This window comes from Chiloscyllium plagiosum, unplaced genomic scaffold (genome assembly GCF_037043375.1).
Source record: "Chiloscyllium plagiosum isolate Xiang-an unplaced genomic scaffold, Cpla_swu_hap1 HiC_scaffold_4, whole genome shotgun sequence".
NCBI lineage: Eukaryota > Metazoa > Chordata > Chondrichthyes > Orectolobiformes > Hemiscylliidae > Chiloscyllium > Chiloscyllium plagiosum.
Window position 1 is genome coordinate 141,512,578 of NW_028270142.1, and position 26,653 is coordinate 141,539,230.

General features: G+C 43.6%; 1 protein-coding gene across 2 annotated transcripts in view; it reads left to right on the forward strand.

Annotated features, from left to right (window-relative positions):
- LOC122548823 (desmocollin-3-like) overlaps positions 1-22,186 on the forward strand; it is a 39,634-nt gene extending 17,448 nt beyond the window's left edge. For both annotated transcript variants that reach the window (XM_043687637.2, XM_087986728.1), the window contains exons 8-17: positions 655-827; positions 2,519-2,653; positions 5,212-5,397; positions 7,194-7,441; positions 10,045-10,187; positions 13,476-13,709; positions 15,448-15,672; positions 16,582-16,709; positions 17,653-17,982; positions 19,727-22,186. In XM_043687637.2, coding sequence (XP_043543572.2) covers positions 655-827; positions 2,519-2,653; positions 5,212-5,397; positions 7,194-7,441; positions 10,045-10,187; positions 13,476-13,709; positions 15,448-15,672; positions 16,582-16,709; positions 17,653-17,982; positions 19,727-19,921 — 1,997 coding nt within the window. In that variant the 3' untranslated portion in view covers positions 19,922-22,186. The remainder of the gene's footprint in view (positions 1-654; positions 828-2,518; positions 2,654-5,211; positions 5,398-7,193; positions 7,442-10,044; positions 10,188-13,475; positions 13,710-15,447; positions 15,673-16,581; positions 16,710-17,652; positions 17,983-19,726) is intronic.
- Positions 22,187-26,653: the final 4,467 nt, after the last annotated feature.

A 26,653-nucleotide genomic window follows, 5' to 3' on the forward strand; every position in this document is an offset into this window, starting at 1 on the left:
CAATTGCAACATTTAAGAGGCATTTGGATGGGTATATGAATAGGAAGGGTTTGGAGGGATATGGGCCGGTTGCTGGCAGGTAGCACTAGATTGGGTCGGGATATCTAGTCAGTATGCATGAATTGGACCGAAGGGTCTGTTTCTGTGCTGTTTATCTCTGACACTCTAGCTCCACGTGACAGAATCAAGAAAGGGCACGTTGTTGAGACACATATGCCCCAGGATACTAGCCGAGGTCACTTTGGCCACTTTCTGGGCTGTGTTGCCTGTGTGAAACCTCTGACTTCTGAATTTGAACAGATGTTTGTGAGCACATCAATGTGTCACATTTTGTTTTGATTGCTGTACTCTGCAGGATGAATTTCTAAGTAGGTTAAACTTTTCATTTTAGGTTATGTCTGCTGATTTTTGTTTGTAGTTGTGTCCCAAGTTTTTTTTTATTTAAAAGGACAAGCTGTCCTTGGTATGTGGGTATCTATTTTAATTGTACCAGCCCAGGAAAAACGAAACCAATTGACATCACCTTAACCATCAGTATCCTGTGTGCCATTGAGTAGGTGGACATGGAGGAGTCCATTTTTTTTATAATAAACTTTCTCAATGTAACTTTTCCTGAAAGCAGCTGTTAATTATCCTTTGCACTTTCAATTTTAGGCACATCTTTCTTCAAGCTTATAGCTACTGACCTTGATGAGCCCAATACATTAAATACTCTGCTTCGTTACAAGATTCTGTCTCAGGAACCAGCCTCAAAGTTTGGCCAACTATTCTCTGTTGATGAGCGAACGGGCGAACTCAAAACAAAGACTGATAAACTCGACCGAGAGGTAAGCCTGCTTTCAAACTCCTTTTTCAAAGTGTGATTCTCAGCAGGATTGTGCGTGTTCTTATACCCCGAAGGACCGCAGCAGTTTGAGAAGGTAGCTCGCTCCCACCCTTGAGGGCTTTTGGGGATTGATGTTGGATGTTGGCCCCATCCAGTGCGCAAATAAAAATAAAACATTGTAATTCTTGGATCTAAAAGTGCAAGAGTTTGAAATTCACAGCCTGTTAATTTACATCGGAGAGAGCAAGCTGTGTGGCACAACCCTGTTGGTGGTGCAGGAGACCATGAAAATTTCCAGTGCTGGAAAACCCTTTGGGAGCTAGACCCTCCACATCCTCTGAAATGTTTTGTTTTCCTATCACGTGGTGTCTGTCACTGTCCAAATGTATCAACGTTTTGTTTCATTTCCCCCCAAGTGTGTGCAGTTCAGGTGTAATACATGTTAAGATGATCAAGTTCAGCTTAGTTCTTGCTGCGCGTCCCTCCAAACAAAAAACAAAGAACTACAGATGCTGGAAATCAGAAATTGCTGGAAAAACCTCCACCGATCTGGCAGCATCTGTGGAGAGAAAGCAGAGTTAACGTTTCGGGTGCAGTGACCTAGGTCTCGCTCTGAAGACTGTGATCGGTTTAGCTCAGTTGGCTGGACAGTTGGTATGCGAAACAGTGTGATGCCTACAGCATGGGTTTAATCCCCACACTGGCTGAGGTTACTATGAAGGGCTCTCCTTCTCACCCTCTCCCCTCACTTGAGGTTTGATGACCCTCAGGTTAATCATCACCAGTCACCTCTCTTCAATGAGAGAGCAGCTCAATGGTCTGGTAAGACTGTGCTGACGCACAGTCAGTTCTGAAGAAGGCTCACTGGACCCGAAATATTAACTCTTGATTTCTCTCAGCAAATGCTGCAAGACCTACTGAGTTTTCCCAACAATTCCTGATTTTGTTACTTCTTGCCCGTATCTTGGGAGTCAGTTGGCTTGGCTAAAGCATCTAGAGCTTTGGGATGATTCCTTCAGAATAAGGGGCTGGTTATATAGGGCAGGGACTTTAAAAACACAATGTCCCACTGTTATGTGAAAATTTGGCATTTTTTGCCTTGAAGAGCAATTGATTCTCTGTCATTGGTGTAAGTATATTCAAGGCAGAGATTATTATATTAAGGGATTTGTGAGCAAGGAGGCACAGTTAGTGTGTGTGAAGGCAGTCTGCTATGATCTTTTAAATGGCTGAGCAGTTTTGATAGGACCCGTTGACTGAACATTATATCCTTGGGACATTCTCCTGCACTTCTGACCATTACCCTGGTTAAATAATCATTTAGTGGCCCCTCAAATGCCTTAATTGAACTTGTCTCTGTCATGTTTTCAGCAAGTGGATTTCTGACCCTAACTACTCTGCAGGAAGTATTTTTTCCTCAACTTTGTATTTTTTTCCTTTTGTAAATTACTTTCAAACTGTGTCCTCTGCCTCACGAAAAGTTAAAAGTGGGAACAACTTCTTCCGATCTACTCAGCCCATACCTCACATGAGTTTGAAAATGTTAAATCAAATATCCTCATTGCCTTCACCCCTCGGAAACCTGTCGCAACTTTTTTCCAACTTTGTGGAACAGGGCATTTTTTGAGTTAAAAGTTTTGAAAATTATCGTTGTGTGGCATTGTTTCACAATCGAACGTTCAATACCTCTAGGAGCAGGACACTTACACACTCACAGTCGAGGTGAGAGACATGGAGGGAAAACCTTACGGATTATTTTCTACGGGAACTGTTGTTGTGCACGTTACTGATGTGAATGACCATACTCCAACATTTAGGACCAACAAAGTAAGTTGTTGTGGAAAATAAGTCAATATAAATAAAATATGTTGTTTTTCTGCTGACCTGACTTGAGCATCAGTGCAGGTTTGTTGCTAAGAAAGAGTGCAGCCAGCTCATTATTCTTTGGCTATTATCGTAGAGTATTTCAGTTAGGTCTAGTCTTCTCTTCACTGTTTTCTATCCTTCAAGTAATTATCCCATTCCTTATTGAAAATTGTAATTGAATCGCTGTCCTCCACAACGTTTTCTTGGCTGCACATTCCAGACCACACAATAACATACTCCTTGTCATTCCTCTTGGCTTCTTGCCATTTGTGACCACTGGTTACTGACCAGAAGGAGGCCGTTCAGCCCATCATGGCTGTTCTAGCTATCTGATTGAACATTATATCCTGGGGCCATTCTCCTGCATTTCTGTTAGTTACTCTGGTTAACCAGTCATTTGGTGGCCCCTGAAATGCCTTTAATTGAATTTGCCTCCATCATGTTTTCAGCAAGTGGGGTCTGACCGTAACTACTCAGCAGGAAGTGTTTTTTCCTCAACTTTGTATTTTCTTATTTTGTAAATTACTTTTCAAACTGTGTCCTCTGCCTCACAATAAGTTAAAAGTGGGGACAGCTTCTTCCGATCTACTCAGTCCATACCTCACCTCACATGAGTTTGAAAATGTTAAATCAAATATCCTCATTGCCTTCTCTCCACGGAAACTTGTTGCAACTTTTTTTATTCCCATCTTTCTTTCTTTCTACATGATGTTTACTCAGTCTTGGAGCAGGTCTCCTGAATCTACGTGTGTATGTGTGTCGCCCTTGCTCTGCCTCCCTCCCTCCCTCCCTCCCTCCCTCCCTCCTATTGACCCCTCTCTCGTGGTGCCCAGAACTCGTGGTGCCCAGCACTCCAGGTGAGGTCTAACTAGTCCAAGTTCAACATAACTTCCTTGCTCTTGTAAACTCTGCCCTTATTAATAAAGCCCTATGTTTGAACAGCTCTCTAAACCTGCTACTGCTGCTGTATGGTGTCTATGTTTTTGTACTGTTCTTTGTCCCAAAAGGTATTACCTTGCGTTTCTCTCTGCACTGCACTGACATTTGCCATTACTCTGCCCTCCCCACCAGTTGTCACTGTCCTTTCTGCTGCTCTATCAGTACTGTCCTCCTCGTCACAATGCTTTATAGTCAAGATCCAGATCACTCATGTATATTAGGAAAAATGAGGATTCCAATATTGACCCAAGGGGAACTCCATTCCAAATCTTCCATCCTCTCTCGAGCCTAAAAATATCCACTAATCATTATTGTTTCCTAATACTCAGCCAAATTTTATATCCATGTGGCTTCTGTCCCCTTTGTTCGATGCGTTGTAACTTTGTGTATGAATCTGGTGCGTGGCACTGTGTCAAATACCTTGTTTTGGAAATCCATGTACACTGCGTTAGCAGCATTACCCTCATCGACTGTGTTACTCTTCAAAACACTCCTGCAAGTTAGCTCAATGCCCTTTTTCTCTCGAGTAATCCACATTGGGTCCCATTAGTTGACTCTCACTTGTCGTTGTGACTGTTAACTCTGTCCTGAATTATTGTCTTCAGAAATTTCCCCACCACTGGTCTGTAATCGCTGGGCTTATCCTTGCACCCCTTATTTTGCTTAACTAAAAAGCTGAATGCTTACAATTTCTATCACTCCAACTTAAGGAAGAGTGAAAAATTACAGGCAGTGCCTCTGCAGTTTTTGCATTCTCTTTCTTTCAATGTCTTTGCACGTTTTTCGCTTGTTCCATCAAAATACCCCTTGGATTTAGGAAGCCTCCTACGTCTTGAAATTTTCTCTGTTCTAAGGAGACCAGTCCTAGAAATGACTTACAGTTTTTACTGCCAGAAGATGATTGGTTCTACGTTTTATCATGAACTACCTTGTCATTTACCATTTCATTCATTCAAAATCTGCACCTTGGTTTTTAAAATTTAAACTTGTTCTTGTCTGTGTTGGATTATGGAGTTGAAAGTGGAGTTGATTATCAGCAAAATATTGACGTTGGACTAAAGTGCTTAATATTTATGAAGCGATCATCACTAATGAAGACATTACAGCTGTGAAGATTTGGATGGAATTACTGTATTATGGCAGAAGGAGGCCATTCAGCCCATCGTGCCTTCACCGGTTCTGTTCCCTCCAGTGAATCTCCTGCCTTTTTCCCCATATCCCTGCTCACCATTTTCCATCCAAATAATCATTCAGTGCCCCTCTTGAATGCCTTAATTGAACCTGTCTCAACCACATTTCCAGGTAGCGCATTCCAGACCCTAACTACTCGCTGAGTGCAAAGTTTTACTTGAAATAATTTTTTGCAATTGTATATTTTGGGTTTTGAAACCCTGTTGTGATGTTTAGTTGTGACTATCTGATTTCAAAACTCAGATTTCCAGTTTTCTTTTACCACCTCTCAAACATGCATTAACTCCTGTCTCATTGAAGATTTTACGTTAACAACTTAACTCTGAGAATATTGACTGAAAAGAGATTGGGCATTTTTTTTTTAAGATTAAGGTTTTGTCTTGTTTCAGTATATGGTTTGGGCTAACGAGAGTGTAAGTGACGTGATGATCCTCCGAATGCCAGTTGATGACGAGGATATGAAGGACACCAATGCAAGCAGAGCTGTGTTCACTATCGTTAACGGGGACAGTGATGGAAATTTCAAAGTCATAACTGATCCCAAGACCAACGAGGGTCTCTTATACATTGTAAAGGTAAGCAAGTGCTTGTGTAGCAAATCATGTTGCTGGGGTGTCAATGAGACATTCAACTTTGAAATCTTGTAATGTCATTGCCATATAGACAAAATTGAAGCTCTGATCTTTGACGTATTTTTGAGGTCCTTAGACCATAAGACGTGGGAACAGAGTGAGACCGTTTAGCCGATTGTGTCTATTTCACTGTTCAATCATGGCTGATGTGTTTCTCAATCTCTTTCTCCTACCTTCTCCCTATAAGCTTTGGTCTCCTTACTAATCAAGAACCTATCTATCACTGTCTTTAATATACTCAAAGACTTGGCCTCGACAGCCCTTTGTGGCAATGAGTGCCATGATTCACCACCCTCTGGCTGAAGAAATTCCTCCTCATCTCAGTTCTAAAGGATTGCCCCTTGCTGTGCCCTTGGGTCCTCGTCTCTCCTACTAGTGGAAACATCTTCTTCACATCCACTCTATCCAGACCTCTCCGTATTCTAAGTTTCACTGAGATTCTCCCTCATCCTTCTAAACTCCACCGAGTATGGGCCCAGAGCCCTCAATTGCTCCTCAAGCCCTTCGTCTCTGGGTTCATTCTTGTAAACCTCCTCTGGACCAACCTAAAGGGAAAGGAAAGGCTGGAGAATCTTGGCTGATCTGTTAACATTTTTTTTGGAGACAGAAAGAGGTAATGCTTTTGAGTCTAACATGACCCTTCGATACGGGGCCCAAAACTGCTCATAACATTCCAAATGCAGTCTGGGCCAATTTGTTGTTTTTTTTTGTTTATTGGGTATGTCAGTGTCTATCTCTCCCTAAACACCTCTGTGTTCCAATAAAATTTAGAGCATATACCATTTATTTTCATTTTTTAAACTAATCCCTACAATCTATCAAACATTCTTTAAAATTTGATTTTATATCAGTTTTCTGTGAATGTGGGAGATAATGTGGACAGACGAAACCACATTGTGACTTGCTAGAATATAAATTTAGAAAGCACTGGGGAATCTTGTCAATGTTTGTGGACGGATGCAATTAGGACCAGGTCAGATTGGGGTGTCTGGTTGGTTTCAGTGAGTTGGACCAAAGAGTGTGTTTCCATGTTATATGAATCTATGACTTTGAGAAACTGAATTAATTCTTTGATTCTAACGTGACCATTCATTGGAAACTGAAGTGGGCTGGAAAAGTGATATGTTTTATACTGTTGCAAAAAGGGGGAAGGAGGAGCAGGTGGAAAATTGGCAAAATCTGTTGAGAGATAGAGAGAAACACAGTTTTGACTCCAGTGACCCTCCTTCAGAGCACTGTTTAGTCAGAGTGCTGATGAATGGTCACTGGACTCAAAGTTAACTCTGTATCCCCCTGTACAGGGGCTGCCAGACATGCTGAGCTTCTCCAGCAATTTCTGTTTTTGCTTCAGATCTCTAGTGTCCACAGTTCTTGGATATTTTCATTTTATTATGCCTCAGAGCGGAGGGAGTGGAGTGTTGTAATCAAAATGGTGGGCCGAGCCGGTCTGAAGTATTGAACTCCATGTTGAGGCCCGAAGTTTGTAAATAATTTGAAAGGAAAATAAGGAGCTGTTCGTCCAGCTTGCATTGAGATTCGAAACAGCCTTAGGACAGAAATGAATTTGCGTAGTGCCTTGTACGTAACACAGGTCATTCCAAAGTACTTGCATTCAGTACTACCAATCACCTAGCAGTGAATTTGAGTGTTCAATGATCCACTTTAAGGTGGGCTTGCAGGATTAATTGTTTTGAAGTGATTCAAGTATTTTAATGTAATCTTTCCTGTCTGTTCTACAGCCCTTAGATTGTGAGAAAACACCAAAAATCCCATTGGAAATTGCAGTGGAAAACGCGGTCCCTCTGACTGGAAGTTCTGCTTCGAGACAAACTGCTTCAGTAATAGTCAATGTTATGAATGTAGACGAAGGTCCGGAATTTGAACCCGCTGTCAAACAAATCTGGACAAAGGAGAATGTGGAAATTGGACACGTTTTGGGCTCTTATGTAGCAAAGGATCCTGAGACTCGAAGCAGTGATGGCATCAGGTAAGGCTATTGCTTATTACTGACTTGAGGGTAAAACAACAAGAACTGACCCTTACCTAAGGAAGGCTGTACTGGAATGCACTGAAAATCTTCAGTTTTGTGGAGTGGGGAGATGAAGCGGAGGAAGAACCGGAAGGGCATCTTGATGACATTCAGTATAACGGGGTGGGAGATCAGGTACCAGAGGGGCTGAATGATCTGTTTCTGTTAAAACTTTGAAAGTCAATAAATCAACCGAACAAGCAGAATGTCTTGACCTGCTTCTATTTTTCTATTGTGTGCAGGTGAATTGTGCAAATTGAACTAAATGCTGCGATGCAGTAAAGCAGATTGGAAAGGTGGCATGGTGGCTCAGAGGTTAGCACTGCTGTCTCACAGCGCCAGGGACCCAGGTTCGATTCCACACTCGGGCGACTGACTTTGTGGAGCTTGTACATTCTCCCCATGTCTGAGTGGGTTTCCTCCCATGCTCCAAAGATGTGCTAGTTAGGTGAATTGGCCATGGGTATTGTGGGATTACAGGGAAAGGCTAGGGGTGTGGGCCTGGGTGGGATGCTATTTGGTGGGTAGGCATGGACTTGATGGGCTGAATTCCCTACTTCCACACTGTAGGGATTCTATAAATATTTAGTTGCTGTCTTGCAAAGACATCGAAATTACACAAATTTAAAGAAAACCTGATGAGAAGACGACAGAAAAATCCTAAACCTGGGGTCAATAAATAAAAGGTCCTTACTAATAACTCAAATAAGGAATTTAGAGAAACTATTTTCAGGATGTATAATACTTGTTTGAATAGCTACTCTTCAGAATTATCCAGGAGTGAATTGTCACCATCTTCTGCAAGGCTTGTTACAGCCTCTCAACAACAAAACTTCTATATAGCCTTTCATTTGTAACATAATTAAAAATCCAAAGATGTTTCGTAGGGGTGATTATAAAAGGAGAGTATGACTCTGAAAAGGAGAGTGTGACTCATAAAAGGAGAGTATGACTCTTGGTCAAGCTCTTGGTTATTTGAGCCAAAGAAGTTTGTTTTATTCATTCATGGGATGTGACTAGGCTAGTATTTATTGTTCATCCCTAATTGCCCCTTGAGAAGGTGACGGTGAGCTAACTTCATCAACCACTGCAGTCCCTTGTCTGGAGTTCCACAGTTTTGACACAATGACAGTAAAGAAACAGTAATATAATTTCATACGGGTTAGTATGTGGCTTCAAGAGGAACTTGAAAATGGTGATGATCCTTTGCATCTGCTTCCCTTCCCCTTCTAGTCAGTAGGGGTCACTGGTTTGGAAGATGCTGTTGGAGGAACCTTGGTGAATTACTGCAATACGTCTTGTAGATGGTACACACTATCGCTACTGAGCTTTGGTGGTGGAGGGAGTAAGTGTTCATGGAATCTCTACAGTGTGGAAGCAGACCATTTGGTCCATCAAGTCCACACCGACCCTCCAAAGAGCACCCCACCCAGACCCACCTCTCTACGTTATTTCTGTAACCCTACATTTTCCATGGCTAATCCACCAAGCCTGTACATCTCTGGGCAATTTAGCATTGCCAATCCAACCTGACCTGCACATCTCTTGGATTGTGGGAGGTAACCGGAGCACCCGGAGGAAACCCATACAGACACAGGGAGAACGTGCAACAGGCAGTCGCCCGAGGCTGGAATCAATCTCCGGTCCCTAGTGCTGTGAGGCAGCAGTTTGAACCACTGAGCCACTGGCGCAGTGAGCAAGGTAGATGGGGTGCCCATAAAAAAGGGGCCTGCTTTGTCCTGGATGGTGTCAAATTTCAGGAGAGTTGTTAGAACTGCATTCACCCAGGCAAGTGGGAAGTATACCATCACACTCCTGACTTGTCCGTTGCAGGAAGCTCGAGGTGAGCTGCTCGCTGCAGAATTTCTAGGCGTTGACTTGCTCTTGTAATAACACTTCTTATTTTCAGGAGTGTCTTACAGGTTACAACCAAGATAAAGACGTTTGGCTAGGGAACGCCAGTGCCTAGGCAGCTGAAGGTTCTTAGAGTTAGGGCTATGAAGTCATACTTAAGTGTCTGTTCCAATGGAACAATTGCCAGACCATGGCAACACGACGGCTGGAGGAAGAGCGACTCATCTTCTGCCTAGGAACCCTCCAGCCACAAGGGATGAATGCAGATTTCTCCAGCTTCCTCATTTCCCCTCCCCCCACCTTTTCTCAGTCCCAACCCTCGGACTCAGCACCGCCTTCTTAACCTGCAATCTTCTTCCTGACCTCTCCGTCCCCACCCCCTCTCCGGCCTATCACCCTCACCTTAACCTCCTTCCACCTACATTTCCAACACTCCCTCCCCCAAGTCCCTCCTCCCTACCTTTTTATCTTAGCCTGCTTGGCACACCCTCCTCATTCCTGAAGAAAGGCTCATGCCCGAAACATCGATTCTCCTGCTCCTTGGATGTTAACTGACCTGCTGTGCTTTTCCAGCAACACATTTTTAAGCTCTGATCCCGAGCATCTGCAGTCCTCACTTTCTCCTAGCCTCTCCGTTAAGCATTATTCAGTTACCTGGCTTGTATTGGCAACTTTTAAAATGTTGTATTTCTTATTTGACTATGCAGGTACAGGAAACTAAATGACCCTGCAGGTTGGGTTTCCATTGATTCACAAACTGGTGAGATCAGAACTACTGCTGTATTGGACAGAGAGTCTGAATTTGTAAAAAATAATAAGTACAATGTTACAGTGCTGGCCATAGAAGACAGTAAGTACAAACCTAATGTGTCTTTCTATATTGTAATAATTGGGGGAAAAATGCACTGAACGGGATTGTTTGCCATTCCTTTATTAAGAAAATGCAAAACAATGTTGATTTTTGTGAGTATATATGTATGTTGAATATAATATGTGCTCAGCATTTGATCCAAAGGGTGAATGAATGGCTCTGAGCTGTATAGGCCATCCATTGAGTTTCAGCCACTTTGTGACCAAAGGTAGTGAGGATGTGTAAGGATTAAATTGTTTAGTTCTTTGTTTCTGTTCACCGCCTCTTTATTCTTTTTCTCCTCTTACCCTTAGTGCATGCCGTGTGTGTGTGTGTGTGTGTGTGTGTGTGTGTGAGAAGCTCCTCCCACCCTGACATTTGGATACATGCAAGTGCTAAATTCCTGTTTTCTTAAGGTTTCAGGCCCACTAATATGCACAGCATCTGCTTAACGACAGTAGAGAAAAGTAACTGGAAGCTTTGTTGAAGAGTGATGGAACAAAAGGAATATTGCGTGCAATTCTGGTCTCCTTCCTATCGGAAATATGTTGTGAAACTTGAAAAGGTTCAGAAAAGATTTACAAGGATGTTGCCAGGGTTGGAGGGTTTGAGCTACAGGGAGAGGCTGAACAGGCTGGGGCTGTTTTCCCTGGAGTGTCGGAGGCTGAATGTTTAGAGGTTTATTAGATCAGGAGAGGCATGGATAGGGTAAATAGACAATTTTTTTTTCCCAGGTAGGGCAGTCCAAAATGAGAGGGCGTAGGTTTAGGGTGAGAGGGGAAAGATTTAAAAGGGGCCTAAGGGGCAACCTTTTCCACACAGAGGGTGGTGTGTGTATGGAATGAGCTGCCAGAGGATGTGGTGGAGGCTGGTACAATTACAGCATTTAAAAGGCATTTGGACGGGTATATGAATAGGAAGGGTTTGGAGGGATATGGACCAAGTGCTGGCAAATGGGACTAGATTAATTTAGGATATCTGGTTGGCGTGGATGAGTTGGACCAAAGGGTCTGGCTTTCTGTGCTGTACATCTCTATGACCCTTTGACCTGTCGAGTGGATATTGGTTCTTTAGCGCAGTCTAGTCTATTCTACTCACCATTGTGTATCCACGTAAATCTGATCCATCCGGGATTGCCAGTGCAATTTCCACTTTAAACCATGGACTTCACTTATACTGCCCTCTGTCTCAGGTCATTATTGGTCACAGTGCAAAAGGGATCCCTCTTCAACCCCCCCCCTTTCCAAAACCTCTGTATAAAAATACACAAAGTCTCTCCTCCAGTACCGTTTTCAGGAAGAGAGTTCTAAAGATTCCAGTCCTCAGAAAATCTTTTGCCACGTTTGTTCAACACCTTCTACCTCTTTCCTATCACCTTCTCAAGACCACGTGGGAATAGCAAATAAATGCAAGCTTCCGACAACAAGCATAAATTAGTGTAAGATTATTTTCAAATTGGCTTCCACATGCACACTATCACTGTAAGCACACCTTCCACAGACTGAAGAGATGATAGCCAATGCATTTCCATTGCATAAAGCTGGAATATTTTAACCCTAATCACTACATCTCTGATCTCAGTCTCTGATTTTAAAGTATATATTGAGTGTTCACCACCTTGGCAGCTTACATATGATATTATTTTATAACTTCTGATCATATGCAGCCATAAGCTAGAGATTCCACATTCCCATTTGCACAGGATTCATGGAATCGGTGATTTCATGTTTTCTCGAATCCTGGTTAGCTGAGTATTGATGAAGTTTCAAAGTGTGTTCCCTCCTTTGCAGCTGTTCTTTCTCTCCTTCCTTGTAGCCTTCGCTTACTCCCCTCTCCTGTTCCAGCTTCCTTGCGAGCCTTTTTGCTCTCTCCTTGCAGTCTCCCCTCTTGCACTATGTCTTGACAATGCCCCCTCTCCTCTTGTTAAAACATGACGACAGAATTCCCAAACGACTGCCCCCCAGGTCTCAGCATTTCCTCAGTGACTTGCCTGTGTAACGTTGCTTCCTTCCTTCCTTCCTTCCTTTTACCGTGCTGGCTCCTCCCTGAATTATAGACTGCTTCTCTCTCTTCTTTCCGGCTGGGTGGCAAAGTGAGCCCATTAACGGTGAGCTCAGGAGCAAGCTAGCCTGGTGCTGTGGCAGTGCACATTGTAGCTTCTGTCCATTGCACTTATGAGTTGGGGTGGAAGACAGACGATAACCACCTTCTGATTCATCAGGCCTGTTGGAAATTGAAATTTTTTACATGTTTTGATGATTTTTGTGGGTGGTTTTGCCCATCACCCCCCTGTGCATTTTGAGCTGCCTGAAGGGAGACATTTTGCAAAGAATGATCCTGGAAATTTCCTTATGATTATTGGGGAACCTTTTTTATTGCAGAAGTCACGAGACTGCTTAACTTGTTGGAATCTCTTTCCTTGCTTTGAAGCATTTATCATGAATTTTTTTAAAATTAGTTTTGACAGAAGAAATGAACTCCAGAACTTTCAGAGTAACTGTGATTTGGTGTCATGGTGCTCTCTATAGCTGTCATCAGCTGCTGCAGAGGTGACTGTACTCTGTAGGAGTGGTATGACTTTAAACCGGCTATCTAAGGTCACTGATTACCCTGTGTTCATCAACTCTGAAATGATTGACTACACTCTGTCAAGTGTCAAAAAAACAACCCTTATTATAAAGGGTGCAGGAAATCATTTGAGGCCAGTCTAGGGACTGGATTCGGGCTTATTAACCACACTATTTCTAAAGTTGCCAGAAATCCTTTTTTTTTCCCCTAGAGCCCGTCCAACTCTGGTGGTCAATTTGTCATCCTTAATCATCTTTGGTGAATAAGACTGTGCACATTTCTCCCCCTTCTTTATTCCATATTGTACGTTACAGAAAAATATACTGCGCATGATTTACATTGCATGTCATTATGCTCAGTTCACCCAAACCTATTGGATGTCACTTCTAAGAGCAGGATTGGTCCAGTCCAACCCTTGGGTCAGTTCTGCTATTCAATTAGATCATGTTGCCTTGATCAACAAGCTCCATGATTCATCTGCTTCAGATATTTGGTCTGGAAGTAGCAACAGTGTATGCAGCTATGAATGGTTGAATCTCTGGATTCCAGGTCTCTCTCTTTGGGTGGAGACTATCCAAGGGAACCTGTCTTCAGAGAGACTTTTCCTGTGTCATGCACCTCAACACTTGCGATTATCTTTGGAAATCATGTTTTAAGGTTTTTGCCTTTGGCTCGAACCTGATTTTTGGTTCCCCTTTTTTCATTCCCTTGTTATACTAGGAGCTCCTTCAAGGACGGGAACTGGGACAGTGGTGATCAACCTGGATGATGTGAATGACCACTTTCCAGTGATCCATAACAATCAGTTGTACATTTGTGAGAACGGACAGCGTCAGTTTGTCAATGTGTCGGCTGAGGATTCTGATATTGCGCCTAATTCTGCTCCATTTACATTTCTCCTGTCGGATGAACCACCAGAAATTAAAAGGAAATGGACGATCACCAACCAAATGGGTATGCAGTTGTGTTTTTAAAAACCTGCCATCTGATGTTTTTGGTTGTGTTCCTTTTCCGGTTGTATCTATGTCTGTAGACTCTCTTCCATCGTGCAGGTTAGCAGTAATCATCACTGAGTGCTGCTTTCCACAATCTCTCTCAAATTAAAAAGCTGCCAATCTTGTGTTGCTGGGTCAAGATGGTAATTTTTTAGATTACATTACAGCGTGAAAACAGGCCCTTCGGCCCAACAAGTCCACACTGACCCGCCGAAGCGCAACCGACCCATACCCTACATTTACCCCTTTACCTAACACTACAGACAATTTAGCATGGCCAATTCACCTGACCTGCACATCTTTGGACTGTGGGAGGAAACCGGAGCACCCGGAGGAAACCCACGCAGAAACGGGGAGAACGTGCAAACTCCACACAGTCAGTCACCTGAGGCGGGAATTGAACCCGGGTCTCAGGCGCTGTGAGGCAACAGTGCTAACCACTGGTCCACCGTGCCGCCCTCGATATGTTACTGATATGTTCTGGCTATTGATGTCAGTGTACAAAGTTAAAAATCGCAACACCAGGTTATAGTCCCACAACCACCTGATGAAGGAGCGTCGCTCCAAAAGCTAGTGCTTCCAAATAAACCTGTTGGACTATAACCTGGTGTTGTGTGACTGTCCACTCCAGTACAACACCAACACCTCCAAATCATATTAGTGTACATTATAAGTGGAATATTTGTGTTGTAAGGATATCCTATTTAGAACAGTTTTCTTTCCATCACCAATTCTACCTGCTTTTGAAAGGGGTGCCATGGTGGCTCAGTAGTTAGCACTGCAGTTTCACAGCACCAGTGACCTGGATTCAATTCTAGCCTTGAGCGACTGTCTGTGTACAGTTTGCGCATTTACCCTGTGTTGCGTGGATTTCCTCCAGTTCCCTCCCACAGACCAAAGGTATGTAGGTTAGGATGGATTGGCTATGCTAGATTGCCCCATAGTGTCTGTAGATGTGCTAGCCATGGGAAATGCAGGGTTACTGGGATAGGGTGGAGGAGTGGGTCTGGACAGGATGCTGTTTTGGAGTGTCGGGGTAGACTCAATGGGCCGAATAGCCTGCTTCCATGCTGTAGGGATTCTAATCTATGAAAGCTTGATGAATTTGGATATGGTACATGATGGATGAGTTAGCCAAAGTTTGTAAGGTAGGAGGTAAATGTGCCGTGTAAAGTATCATAGTTGGACACAATTTCTGCTATCATTAAGCATGAATTATGCATGTTGTAAGATTAAGGGTTAGACTTTTGCATCATAAAGACCTGCATTATTTTAATGGGGTTTCCAATTTTGGTTCCTTTCAGTATCCAAAATTTAAGTAGAATTTGAAATGATTCTTTGGGTGGCCCAGTGGTTAGCACTGCTGCCTCACAGCGCCAGAGACCCGGGTTCAATTCCTGACTCAGGTGACTGACTGTGTGGAGTTTGCACATTCTCCCCGTGTCTGTGTGGGTTTCCTCCGGTTTCCTCCCACAGTACAAAGATGAATTGCTAAATTGCCCGTAGTGTTAGGTAAAGGGATAAATGTAGGGGAATGTGTTGGTTGCGCTTCGGCAGGTCGGTGTGGACTTGTTGGGCCGAAGGGCCTGTTTCCTCACTGTAAAGTAATCTACATCTAAATAATCTAAATCTTTTGAAAGGAGGGTTTATACTGGTGCCTGTTGGGCATATTCTGAATTTGATTTCTGGTCTTCCAGGAACCTATGCCTATGTGAAGCCAGTAAATAAGCTTCCACCTGGTTATTATGAAGTTCCTGTCACAGTTCAGGACCAGCAGCACCAAGGAAAAGAGCAAACCTTGAAGATTACGATCTGCGAATGCCCCAACAATGTAAATTGTGCAGGAAGACTTGCTTCTGGAAGTGCTGTCCTTGGTGGAATGGGAATCCTTGTGATGTTGTTGGCTGCACTGTTACTACTTTGTAAGTACTGAAGGGCTAGAGGGTGGTGTGATGTTGGACTAATAATCCAGTGACCCAATCTTATCCTTTTGTGGACCGTGACAGCTAATGCAATGGATTACTACATCTGAAATATAAAGTGGTCGCCTTTCTAATTTGCCGTGAAATACAGGGATGCAGAACTTGGAGCAGGAGTAGGCCATGTGGCCCTTCGAGATTTGCCTATCACTTGATTGTCAGAGGTCACCTGACACCAAGTTATTGTCCAACAGGTTTATTTGAAATCTCGCATCGCCTGACAAAAGAGCAGTGGTCCAGAAGCTTGTTGATTTCAAATAAGCCTGTGGTCTTGTGACAGGATAGATGTGGCACAAATGTCCCCTCTTACAGGGGAATCTAAAGTTAAAGGTCACCTATTTCAAATGGTCCAAGTTTTTCTCAGCCAAGAGTCTTTGGAACTCCCTGAAAAGATGGTGGGAACAGAATTGTGCAATATTTTAAATACGGATGCAGGCAGGTTGTTATTAAGCAAAGAGTGGAAGGTTATCGGGGATGTGATGGCTCATGGTGTTAACATCGTACCCTTTGGTCCTCAGAACATTACTGGGGTCTCCGGTTTGAGCTCAAATCCCACCATGGCAGGTGGAATTTGAATTCAATAAAAATCTGGAATTAAGAGTCTAATGGTGACCACAAAACCATTGGTTAATTCAAGCTAGCTGCAAGCCTTTGTTTTAACAATCTGCTGTAATCTGCTTCACCCGGAGACCCACTGAAGATGTTACCTAGTAGGGTGACGAAACGTCTGGAAGTGAACCTTCCAGCTCAGCGAGCAAACCTACATCCGAAGTATTTGGTTTTATAATCCTCCGCTATATTATTTGGATGGCATTTAAAAGTGCGCTATAAATTCTCTCCTATTTCTAACAGGTTTGCTCCTGGCTGCTGTCGCTTTATATTGCGGAGGTGGCAAAGTTCCACAACCTGTGACCCATACAGGTCAATATCAACAAAATCTCCTCGTCTCGAATGATGAGGGCGGTGGTCAGCAAGATAAGGTAGGTTTTTCTAGACCCTGGTCATCTGCCTTTTGTACCTCTCACCAGCTCATTGCTACTACAGTAGGACAAAATCTCATTCAATAAAATCTGTTACAAATCCAAAAACGTGAGCATTATACCCAAGCTGGAAATGGTGACAACAACAGAAATAAAAAAAAACTGTAAACTGAAATTGGGAAAATAGTTAGTTGAGTGGGGGGTGCAAACAGTGGAGTTCTGCGCTACAGAAAGCAGATAAACGCCACCTCTGACCATCTTCCTCTTGGTGGTCTGAGACTCCATTAATCTGATCGATAACATCACTAAACGTTGGTGATCAGCTGCCGTGGTCATGTATGTCGTCTCTAAGACCAGTTGTTTCCACCTCTCTGACTCCTACCTTAGCTCGACTCCTCCCTTAGCTCAACTCAACTCATCCCTGCCTCAAGCCTTTATCTTTGCTTTTCTTACCTGTGGACTTCAGTAATTCATTGCACTCCTGCGTCCCTCAAACACTGGCAGCTGTCACCTTTTGAAGAAATCCAAAATTCCTCTGCCTGAGGTTTGACCATTTAGCATGATCCCTTTCTGTGTCATCCTTGTCCTCACTCACCGAGTTTGTCTTCTGCAGACTCCACAGTTCTAGTCTGATCCTTGCTTTCAAATTCCTTTCCATCTCTACTACGCTCCAATGTAAAGCACTCAGGTATTGGTCTCTTCTACAGGCCTGCTCCCCTCTCTTCTCCCTCCCCCTGTCTAAATTGTACCATAAAGCTTTGTCAAATAGAGAGGACTTTATTGTCTTCCCTAAGATGCCTGTCTGGCTTGACCTGACAATTATTGATAACCTCCCTGTGACCTGTCATAAAACGTTTACATTCGAGTAGTTTGTTGCTATTTCTTAATGAAAATTCATGCATTCAATGACTAAATTCCTTAATTACTGTCTCCCGTTTCCCAGAACCTTGATGCACTGGACATCACTCTGCCTCGGAAAAGTCAATTTGCAACTGAAAGCGTCCCACCTCTTGGCAACCAAGAAACAGGATTTGGACAACAGACCCAAATCTACGTGGATGGAGTGCAAGGACCACATTTAGGGACAATGGTGACTGATGAAATGGTGAATATAACCGGCGGAGGTATTTACGATGAATCAGTGAGTAGACATCACACACTGCATCTCCAGAACGACATGGTGCATCAAGATTTGACCACAATGGACGGGTACAGACTGGACCGGAGAAACAGTCATCATCTGATGGACCTCCTTCGTTCACGTGTTGACCAGGTGACTAGTACCGTTTTGCACCACCTTGATCTGCAAAGCCTTGTACCATGTAACTTTCACAGGGATAACCCTTTGGGCTACACCGATATGTTTTGTTTTGATGCACAGAAGGAGGGTAAGGTAGAAGCCGGCACAGAGTGTATCAGCAAAATTCATGGGTGGTACTAAAATCGAGGGGAAAGCAAGCAAGCAGGCAGTGATGAGGTGATAGAGTTTACAGATGGATGTTGATGGGCTTGGAGAACGGACCAGAATCTGGCAGGTAGTGTTTAAGGTGGGTATGTGTGAGGTTGTCCATTTTGGCTGGAAAAATAAAAGGGCAAATGGGAAACAGATTGGGAAGCAGATGCACAGTGTAGAGGGATCTGGATGTCCTTGTGCATGAATCACAGGAAGGGGGTATGCAGGTGCAGCCTATAATAAAGAAGGCAAATGGAATCCTGGCAATTATTGCCAAAGGAGTGGATTATGAAAGTAAAGAAGTGTGGTTACAATGATATAAGGCACTGGTGAGACCGCACCTGGAGTATTGTATCCTGTTCTGGTCTCCTTCCTTGAGGAAGGATGTGGTGACACTGGAGACAGTTCGGAGCGGGTTCACCAGGTTGGTTCCAGGGGTGAAAGGGCTGTCGGACAAGGAGCAGCTGAACACCTTGGGCCTGTACTCACTGGAGTTCAGAAGAATGAGGGGAGATCTGATTGAGGTACAGAAAATACTGAAGGGAATTCATAAGGTACGCAAAATAAAACTCTGATTACCTAAAGCCAAGGGCTTAGTGCTGGGGAAGGTGGGCCTAGTGTAGATTTAGTGCATTTTTGGCAGGACAGGTTCAAGGGGCCAAAGGGCCTCTTTTCTACCGTGTTATTCTGTGAAATGAAAGTTATCAGTAAGGCTGAACAGGCTGTCCTGCTGCAGAAGAAAGAGGCAATGGGAACGGTCTTTGAATGTTTGTAGAGTGGGGAAGGATGGATTCAAGGGGGTGAAAGATTACCAGGGAGGAAGCTGGATTTGAAGCTGCAATCCGATCAGCCAAGATCTTATTAAATGTCAGAAGGAGCAGGAGGGCTGAAAGGTCCCCTCCTGTTTGTATATAAAAAGCAATGCTGTGGTTCTGTCAATCTGCAGTACAGTACTACAAAACAATACCATTTGGCACAGAAACAGAAATTGCAAGAGAAACCCAATTTTAGAAGGTTCATCGGGCTTGAAACATTTTAAAAAAAAATATTCATTCACGGTGGGAGGATGTTGCTGGCCTGGCCAGCATTTATTACCCATCCCTAATTGCCTAGAGGGCAGTTAAGAGTCGATCATGTTGCTGTGGGTCTGGAGTCACATGTAAGCCAGACTAGGTAAGGATGGCTGTTTCCTTCCTCAAAGGGCATTAGTGACCCAGATGGATTTTCATAACAACTGATTCATGGACTTAACCTAGAATGAAGAGTCTCATTTTTACAGAATTCAAATTCTGCCATGGCAGGATTTGAACCCAGGTTCCCAGCTCATTATCTGTGTCTCCTGGGTTAACAGTCCAGCAACAATACCGTTAGGCCGTCACCTGTTTTCTGTCCACAGAAGTTGCCAGACCAGCTGAGTTTCTGTTTCATCTGCAGTTCTTTTTTTATTTTATTGTTATTTGGGGTGCTGGGAGGAGAAAAGAGGGACTTTTAGGTTTTGTTGAAATGTTTTGCTGTCACGTTCAAAGACTTGCAGGTTTTTAATATGTTGCTTGATCTGTGTTAGGTATATGAAGATGAGGAGCTGAGAGACCAAGCCATTCATGGTGACTTGGTACATGAATACCGATATGAAGGAGCTCCTTCAGTCAATGGGTCTGTCGGCTGTTGCAGTGACGTGAGGGAGAACATGGGACAAAACTACTTGAACGATCTGGGACCCAAATTTGGCACTTTGGCCAGCATGTCTTTAAAAAGATGAGGAGCATATATTAGAGCTTCAAAGTTCACTTCACTGTTTGTGAAGTTGAGAGGTTTTTTTTCAATTGGAAGGTTTCTGAGGCAATTGTTAAGTTGTGTTCTTTATATCCAATAACTGCATGGAACAGAAATCAGAATTACTAAAGCGAATAAACCTTTCAACACATACCCCACCCCCAATTTTGTTATCGACTAATGCATTAAGAAGGTGATTGTATTTGGCTCGAATGAATATTTCTCTCAAAATCTTATATCAAACTGAATTTAAAAAGTTCCTGTTATTTCATGTTAAGGGCAGGACATGAATGTGAGTTTGGGGGAAAAAAAAAACAAGATTGTCTTGATGACATTTTCAAGTAGACCATCGAACCACGGAGTGTAAACTTGTATAGTTTACACTCCGAGCTATCACAGCATCTGGAATTACAGGCTGGGCTGTTTCTTTTCAAAGCCTGTAGTTTAATGCCTCCTGGGTTCCATTTGGTTTCATAGTTGTTGACCGGTACAGCCAAGGGCTGCAGTGCCTTTTGGGAAACTTGTGCAGCGTGAGATGACGCTTTCTTTTTGTTGGGGTGGGTGGGTGGAGGTGTGCAGTGTAGGGGATGGTTGGAGTTTGTAGGGAATTTCATGCTGCTTCCTGTACTGTAACGTAGGCCTGCTCTGTCTTTATTTCTTGATGTGCACCTTCATGGCAAAGGTGGTACTGAAACTCACCAGTTGGACGTCCCAGTAACCTGCACTGGCAAGACTCCGACTAATCAGTGTCTCCATCGCTGGTAAAATGCAAGTGCTGCTTATTGTTGGAGTTGTCTGTCACTACTTCTAAAATATAAATCAAAATGTTCGTGTCCAGATTTTGTTTTTATATTCACTCGTGGGATGTGGGCATCGCTGGCTGGGCCTGCATTTCCTGCTCATTGCTAGTTGCCCCTTGAGAAGGTGGGGGTGAGCTGCCTTCTTGAACCACTGCAGTCCATGTGCTGTAAATAGACCCAGCTGAACGTTGATTTCCCTCCTCCCTTGTGGCTGTCCTTCATTTCCTGTTGTTTCAAACATTCATTTAAAACCAAAACATCATTTTTTTGACCAGGCTTTTCATCATCTTGTCTGACATCTCCTTATGTGGGGCAGAGTTGAATGTGTGGTATTGGAAAAGCACAGCAGGACAGGCAGCATCCAAGGAGCAGGAGAAATAATGTTTCGGGCATAAACCCTTCATCAGGAATGAAGGGGCCATGCCAAACTTGTATGTTTCTTTTCTAGCACCTTGGAATATTTTATGACATTGAGGGTGCTGTACAAGAGCAATAACATGCAGCTACCAACAGAGCACCTTCCAAATAAATAAAATGAGTCCTTTGAACATTATAGAGTGCACTCCTTCCCTGTATCTGAGCTGTCTTGTGTAGAAATTGCTGTAATGACGAAGGTTATAAGACTACCTTGACTCTGGAGAAGGGTGGGGAATGTCATCTGTCTTTCTAAAGGGAAATCTTACCTTGGGTTTTGCTTCATTTCGCAATGCGGATTAGAAGCTCTTGGTAAGTTTCAATGGGCTCTCGCACTCCAGTAAGGATGAGGAAGTGGGCAGTGGCTGACTTTCAGTCTTTGGCATAATGCTCCCTGCAAACATGTCTGTTAAGTTATTGATGTCTTGTGGATCTGCTCTATAGCTATAAATACTAACTGCGGTGGGTGCAGAATTGGAAAGTCTACCCATATGTTTAATTTACTTTCATGCTTCAAATGTGTTCTTTTTTGTAACCTTCAGTCGTCAAGAATATGGTAGTTCTGGTGTAAATATTCACAAGTAATTTTATGTGCTGTACAATACCTGAACAAGGCATTATGCACAGTGTACTATCACCTATTGTAGAGCTATGATTTTCACTGATATTCAATGAACTTCGCTTCTGTGGACAACTATGTGCCTTCATATGATGTGCTGCGGAAGATCTGAGATAAAAGCCGACAGTGCTAGAGGTATTCGTTTGATGTAGCAATATCCGTGGAGAGCAAAACAGCTGATGTTTTGAGTCGGAAATGAAATTTCTCCAGTTCCCTACTGTTCTTTATTTTTGGACGTTTTTGATATTTTTAATTTTCTTGAACAATGGAATTGAAAATGACTGATCCCAACGCTGTGCCAGTTTGAAATTTGTTTATTGTGTAATGATGTATCGATGTCTGACTTTTGTATATTTGTCAAAGTATATTTGTAAAATAAAACCTGTAAATAAAAAGGAATAAGACTGTGTTTCTTGGAGCATGTAGAATTTGATGTGTTTTTTTTTTTAAAATTAGTTCACGGCATAGGGATATCACTGGTGAAGCCAGTATTTATTACTCGTCCCTAATTGCTCTGTGGGCATTTCTGAGTCAGCCATATTACTGCGGATTTAGAGTCACAGGGCAGACAAGGATGAGAGATACCTTTCCCTAAAGGGGCATTAGTGAACCAGATGGGTTTTTACAGCAATTGACGAACTTGAACACATGCACCAACAGGTTCAAGAGCAGTTTCTCCCCTGCTGTTATTAGACTGCTGAGTGGACCTCTCTGATTTCAAATCTAATGTTGACTTTGCCTTCCACACCCCCCTGAGCAGCTGTAACCTTGTATACCTGGCTCTGTCTAAACATCCTAACATCTGTTCTGCCCTTGTTTGCCATGACCGACCTGTACTGCTCGTAAAACAAAACTTTCACTGTACTTGGGTACACGTGGTAACAATAAATCAAATCAACTGTGGTCACAATTAGAAAAGCTTTTTTTTTTAGTCCAGATTTTTATCAACTGCAAATTTGACCACTTGGGATTTGGACCCATGTTGTATTATTGAACCCAGTGACATAATGCCACCATCTTTTACATGGGTTCATTTATTAAATGCATTAAGCTAATCCACTAATTTTAATGCTGCCTAATATTTTCAGGATTGGCCAATGACATGATTATGAGTCAATTTCAGTCGTTAATTTCTATGATGTTTTTTTCCTAAAACTGTGCACACTGAATATAGAGTTTCTGTGCTTAAACCTCCAAGTTAACTTTGAACAATAAACGTGAAAAGTCAGTTTCAAGCAGGAGTCCGGGTTGCGTTGGATGAAGTTGGCTGGATGCCTGGTTTCTGATGCAGAGTGATGGTGCCAACACAGTGTGGGTTCAATTCCTGTACATATTGAGGTTACTTTAAACTCACTCTTGCCTGAGGCATGGGGAGCCCCAGATAAAATTGCCTCCAGTCATCTTTCTATCAAGAGAGCAGCCTGAAATACTCCGCTGGTATCCTGTTGCCAAGTCCCCCTTCATTAGCACGGGGAGAGTCCTAGACACTGACCCAGCTCCCTCACAACCAACTCTGAGTGAACAGAACCTCTGATATTCCTTCCAGCCAGGACTCCCTGATTGGGGCTGTTGATCTGGTCCAATCAGAGAACTCAGTCCATATGCCTGTATGGGGCCATCACACCTACCTGAACTTTATACATCCCTGGACCTGACCTCATATCAACCATACCTGCAGGGACATTCCTGTGGTTCCTACACCAAATTTCATCCCCTGAAATAAACTGACCCTCTTGGTTAGTGTAGTCTTGTTTTCCTCCTCATTTCCCTCCCCAGGTTTGGTACAATACTCCCAATTCCCTATCCCATCCAATCCTGGCCACCAGACATCACACCTTGCCAACATGGTCACTTTGGACACCCTGGGACATGATCAGGTGTACCCTAGAACTTTGTTGGAAGCGAGGGAAGTGATTACTGGGCCACTTTGTGAGATATTTGTATTGATAGCTGCAGGTGAGGTGCTGGAAGACTGGACATTGGCTAACATGGTGCCACTGTTTAAGAAAGGTGGTAAGGAAGAGCCATGGAACTATAGACTGGTCAGCCTGACATTAATGGTGGGTAGATGGAAATGTGTTGCTGGAAAAGCGCAGCAGGTCAGGCAGCATCTAGGGAACAGGAGAATCGACGTTTCGGGCATTAGCCCTTCTTCAGGAATGAGGAAAGTTGGTCCAGCAGGCTAAGATAAAAGATAGGGAGGAGGGACTTGGGGGAGGGGCGTCGGAAATGTGATAGGTGGAAAGAGGTCAAGGTGAGGGTGATAGGTCAGACTGGGGTGGGGGCGGAGAGGTCGGGAAGAAGATTGCAGGTTAGGAAGGCGGTGCTGAATTTGATGGATTTGACTGAGACAGGCTGGGGGGAGGGGAAATGAGGAAACTGGTGAAATCCGAGTTCATCCCTTGTGGAATTAATGGTGGGTAAGTTGTTGGAGAGAATCCCCTGAGGGATAGGATTTACATGTATTAGGAAAGGCAAGGACTCATTAAGGATAGTCAACCAGGCATGCATGGGAAATAGTGTCTCACAAACTTGATTGAGTTTTTTGAAGACTTAATGAAGAGGATTGATGAAGGCATAGTGGTAGATGTGATCTATTTGGACTTCAGTAAGAGGTTTGCCAAGGTTCCTCGGGGTAGACTGATTAATTAGGCTAGATCACATGAAATAAAGGGCGAACTAGCCATTTGGATACAGAACCGGCTCAGAAGTAGAAGACAGACAGTGGTGGTGGAGGGTTGTTTTTCAGACTGGAGGCCTGTGACCAGTGCAGTGCCTCAAAGATTGGTGCTGGGTCCTCTTCATCATTTACATAAATGATTTGGATGCGAGCATAAGAGGTACAGTTAGTAAGTTTGCAGATGACACCAAAATTGGAGGTGTAGTGGACAGCGAAGAGGGTTACCTGAGATTACAACAGAGGATCTTAATTAGATGGGTCAATGGGCTGAGGAGTGGCAGATGGAGTTTAGGCAAATGTGAGGTGCTGCATTTTTGAAAGGCAAATCTTAGCAGGACTTATACACTGAATGGGAAGGTCCTGGGGAGTGTTGCTGACCAAAGAGGGCGGCACGGTGGCAAGCACTGCTGCCTCACAGCGCCAGAGACCCGGGTTCAATTCCCGCCTCAGGCGACTGACTGTGTGGAGTTTGCACGTTCTCCCCGTGTCTGCGTGGGTTTCCTCCGGGTGCTCCGGCTTCCTCCCACAATCCAAAAATGTGCATGTTAGGTGAATTGGCCAAGTTAAATTGCCGGTAGTGTTAGGTGAAGGGGTAAATGTAGGGGAATGGGTCTGGGTGGGTTGCGCTTCGGCGGGTCGGTGTGGACTTGTTGGGCCGAAGGGCCTGTTTCCACACTGTAAGTGATCTAATCTAATCTAATCTAAAAGAGACCTTGGAGTGCAGGTTCATAGCTCCTTGAAAGTAGAGTCACAGGTAGGTAGGATAGTGAAGAATGGTATTCTTGCCTTCATTGGTCAGTGCGTTGAGTATAGTAGCTGGGAGGTCATGTTGCAACTGCACAGGACATTGATTAGGCCACTTTAGAAACACTGTGCTCTATTTCTGATCTCCTTCCTATTGGAAAGATGTTGTGAAACTTGAAAGGGTTCAGAAATGATTTACAAGGATCTTGCCAGGGTTGGAGGATTTGAGCTATAGGCAGACGCTGTTTTCCCTGGAGCGTTGGAGGCTGAGGGGTGGGGTGACCTTATAGAGGTTTATAAAGTCATGAGGGGCATGGATAGGATAAATAGACAAGGTATTTTCCCTGGGGATGGGGGAGTTCAGAACTAGAGGGCATAGGTTTGAGGTGAGAGGGGAAAGATTTAAAAAGGGACCTAAGGGGCAACTTTTTCACACACAGGGTGGTGCGTGTCTGGAATGAGCTGCCAGAAGAAGTGGTGGAGGCTGGTATAATTACAACATTTAAAGGCATTTGGATGGGTATATGAATAGGAAGGGGTTAGAGGGATATGGGGCAAGTGCTGACAAATGAGATGAGATTAATTTAGAATATTTGGGTTGGCACGGGTGAGTTAGACTGAAGAGTCTGTTTCTGTGCTGTACATCTCCATGACTCTATGGTGAGTTCAGCCAATATCTGGCGGCCATCTTTGCTTGGTCCCTATAATAATATGCCATCCTCTCCTGTGATCAGGTCTCTCTGGGTCCAAAACGGTTTTAATTCTGTCTGTGATAGCTGTTTGGTTTTCCCCATCAACACTGGCTGTTTCAGTTTCGCCAGGACCAGATCTTTCTGCATCCAAAGTCTGATGTTGTCAGCTGTGACTGGGAGTGTGTCAAGAAAATTTAAAACTATTACGGACTCTTCCCATAATGGCACCACTGATGGTGTGTCTGCCAATGGGAGGTGGATCAACACATCCGCATTTGCTACTTGGCCTCGCAGACAATGTCCCAATTTGTAATTATATGCACTTAATATTCGAGCCCACCGCTGCTTTAGCCTGAAGCTATGGATGGCGCTACCTTGTCCTTTTCAAGCAGACCTAGCAGGGATTTGTGGTCCGTTATTGTTAAAAAATTCACATCCATAAAGGTCTTAGGTGGAATTCCCTGCCTCCGAATTTGACCGGCAAACCTTCCTTCACTATCTGGGCTCCGCATTAGCCAAAGTCCTGGATGCATACGCTATTGAGTGTTCCTCAATGGGGCGGCATCACATGTCAACACCTGGTCTCGCTTGGGATGATGTGTGCCAATGTCGGAGAGGATGATAGCTGTTTCTTCACTTCCCTGAGAGCTAGGGTTTGGCCACATGACCATTTCCAAGGCTGACCCTTGCTTAAGAGTTGACCCAATGGTACCAGGATGCAGGCACGGTTATGTATGAACTTTCCGTAATAATTCACCAGAAAAGAGCT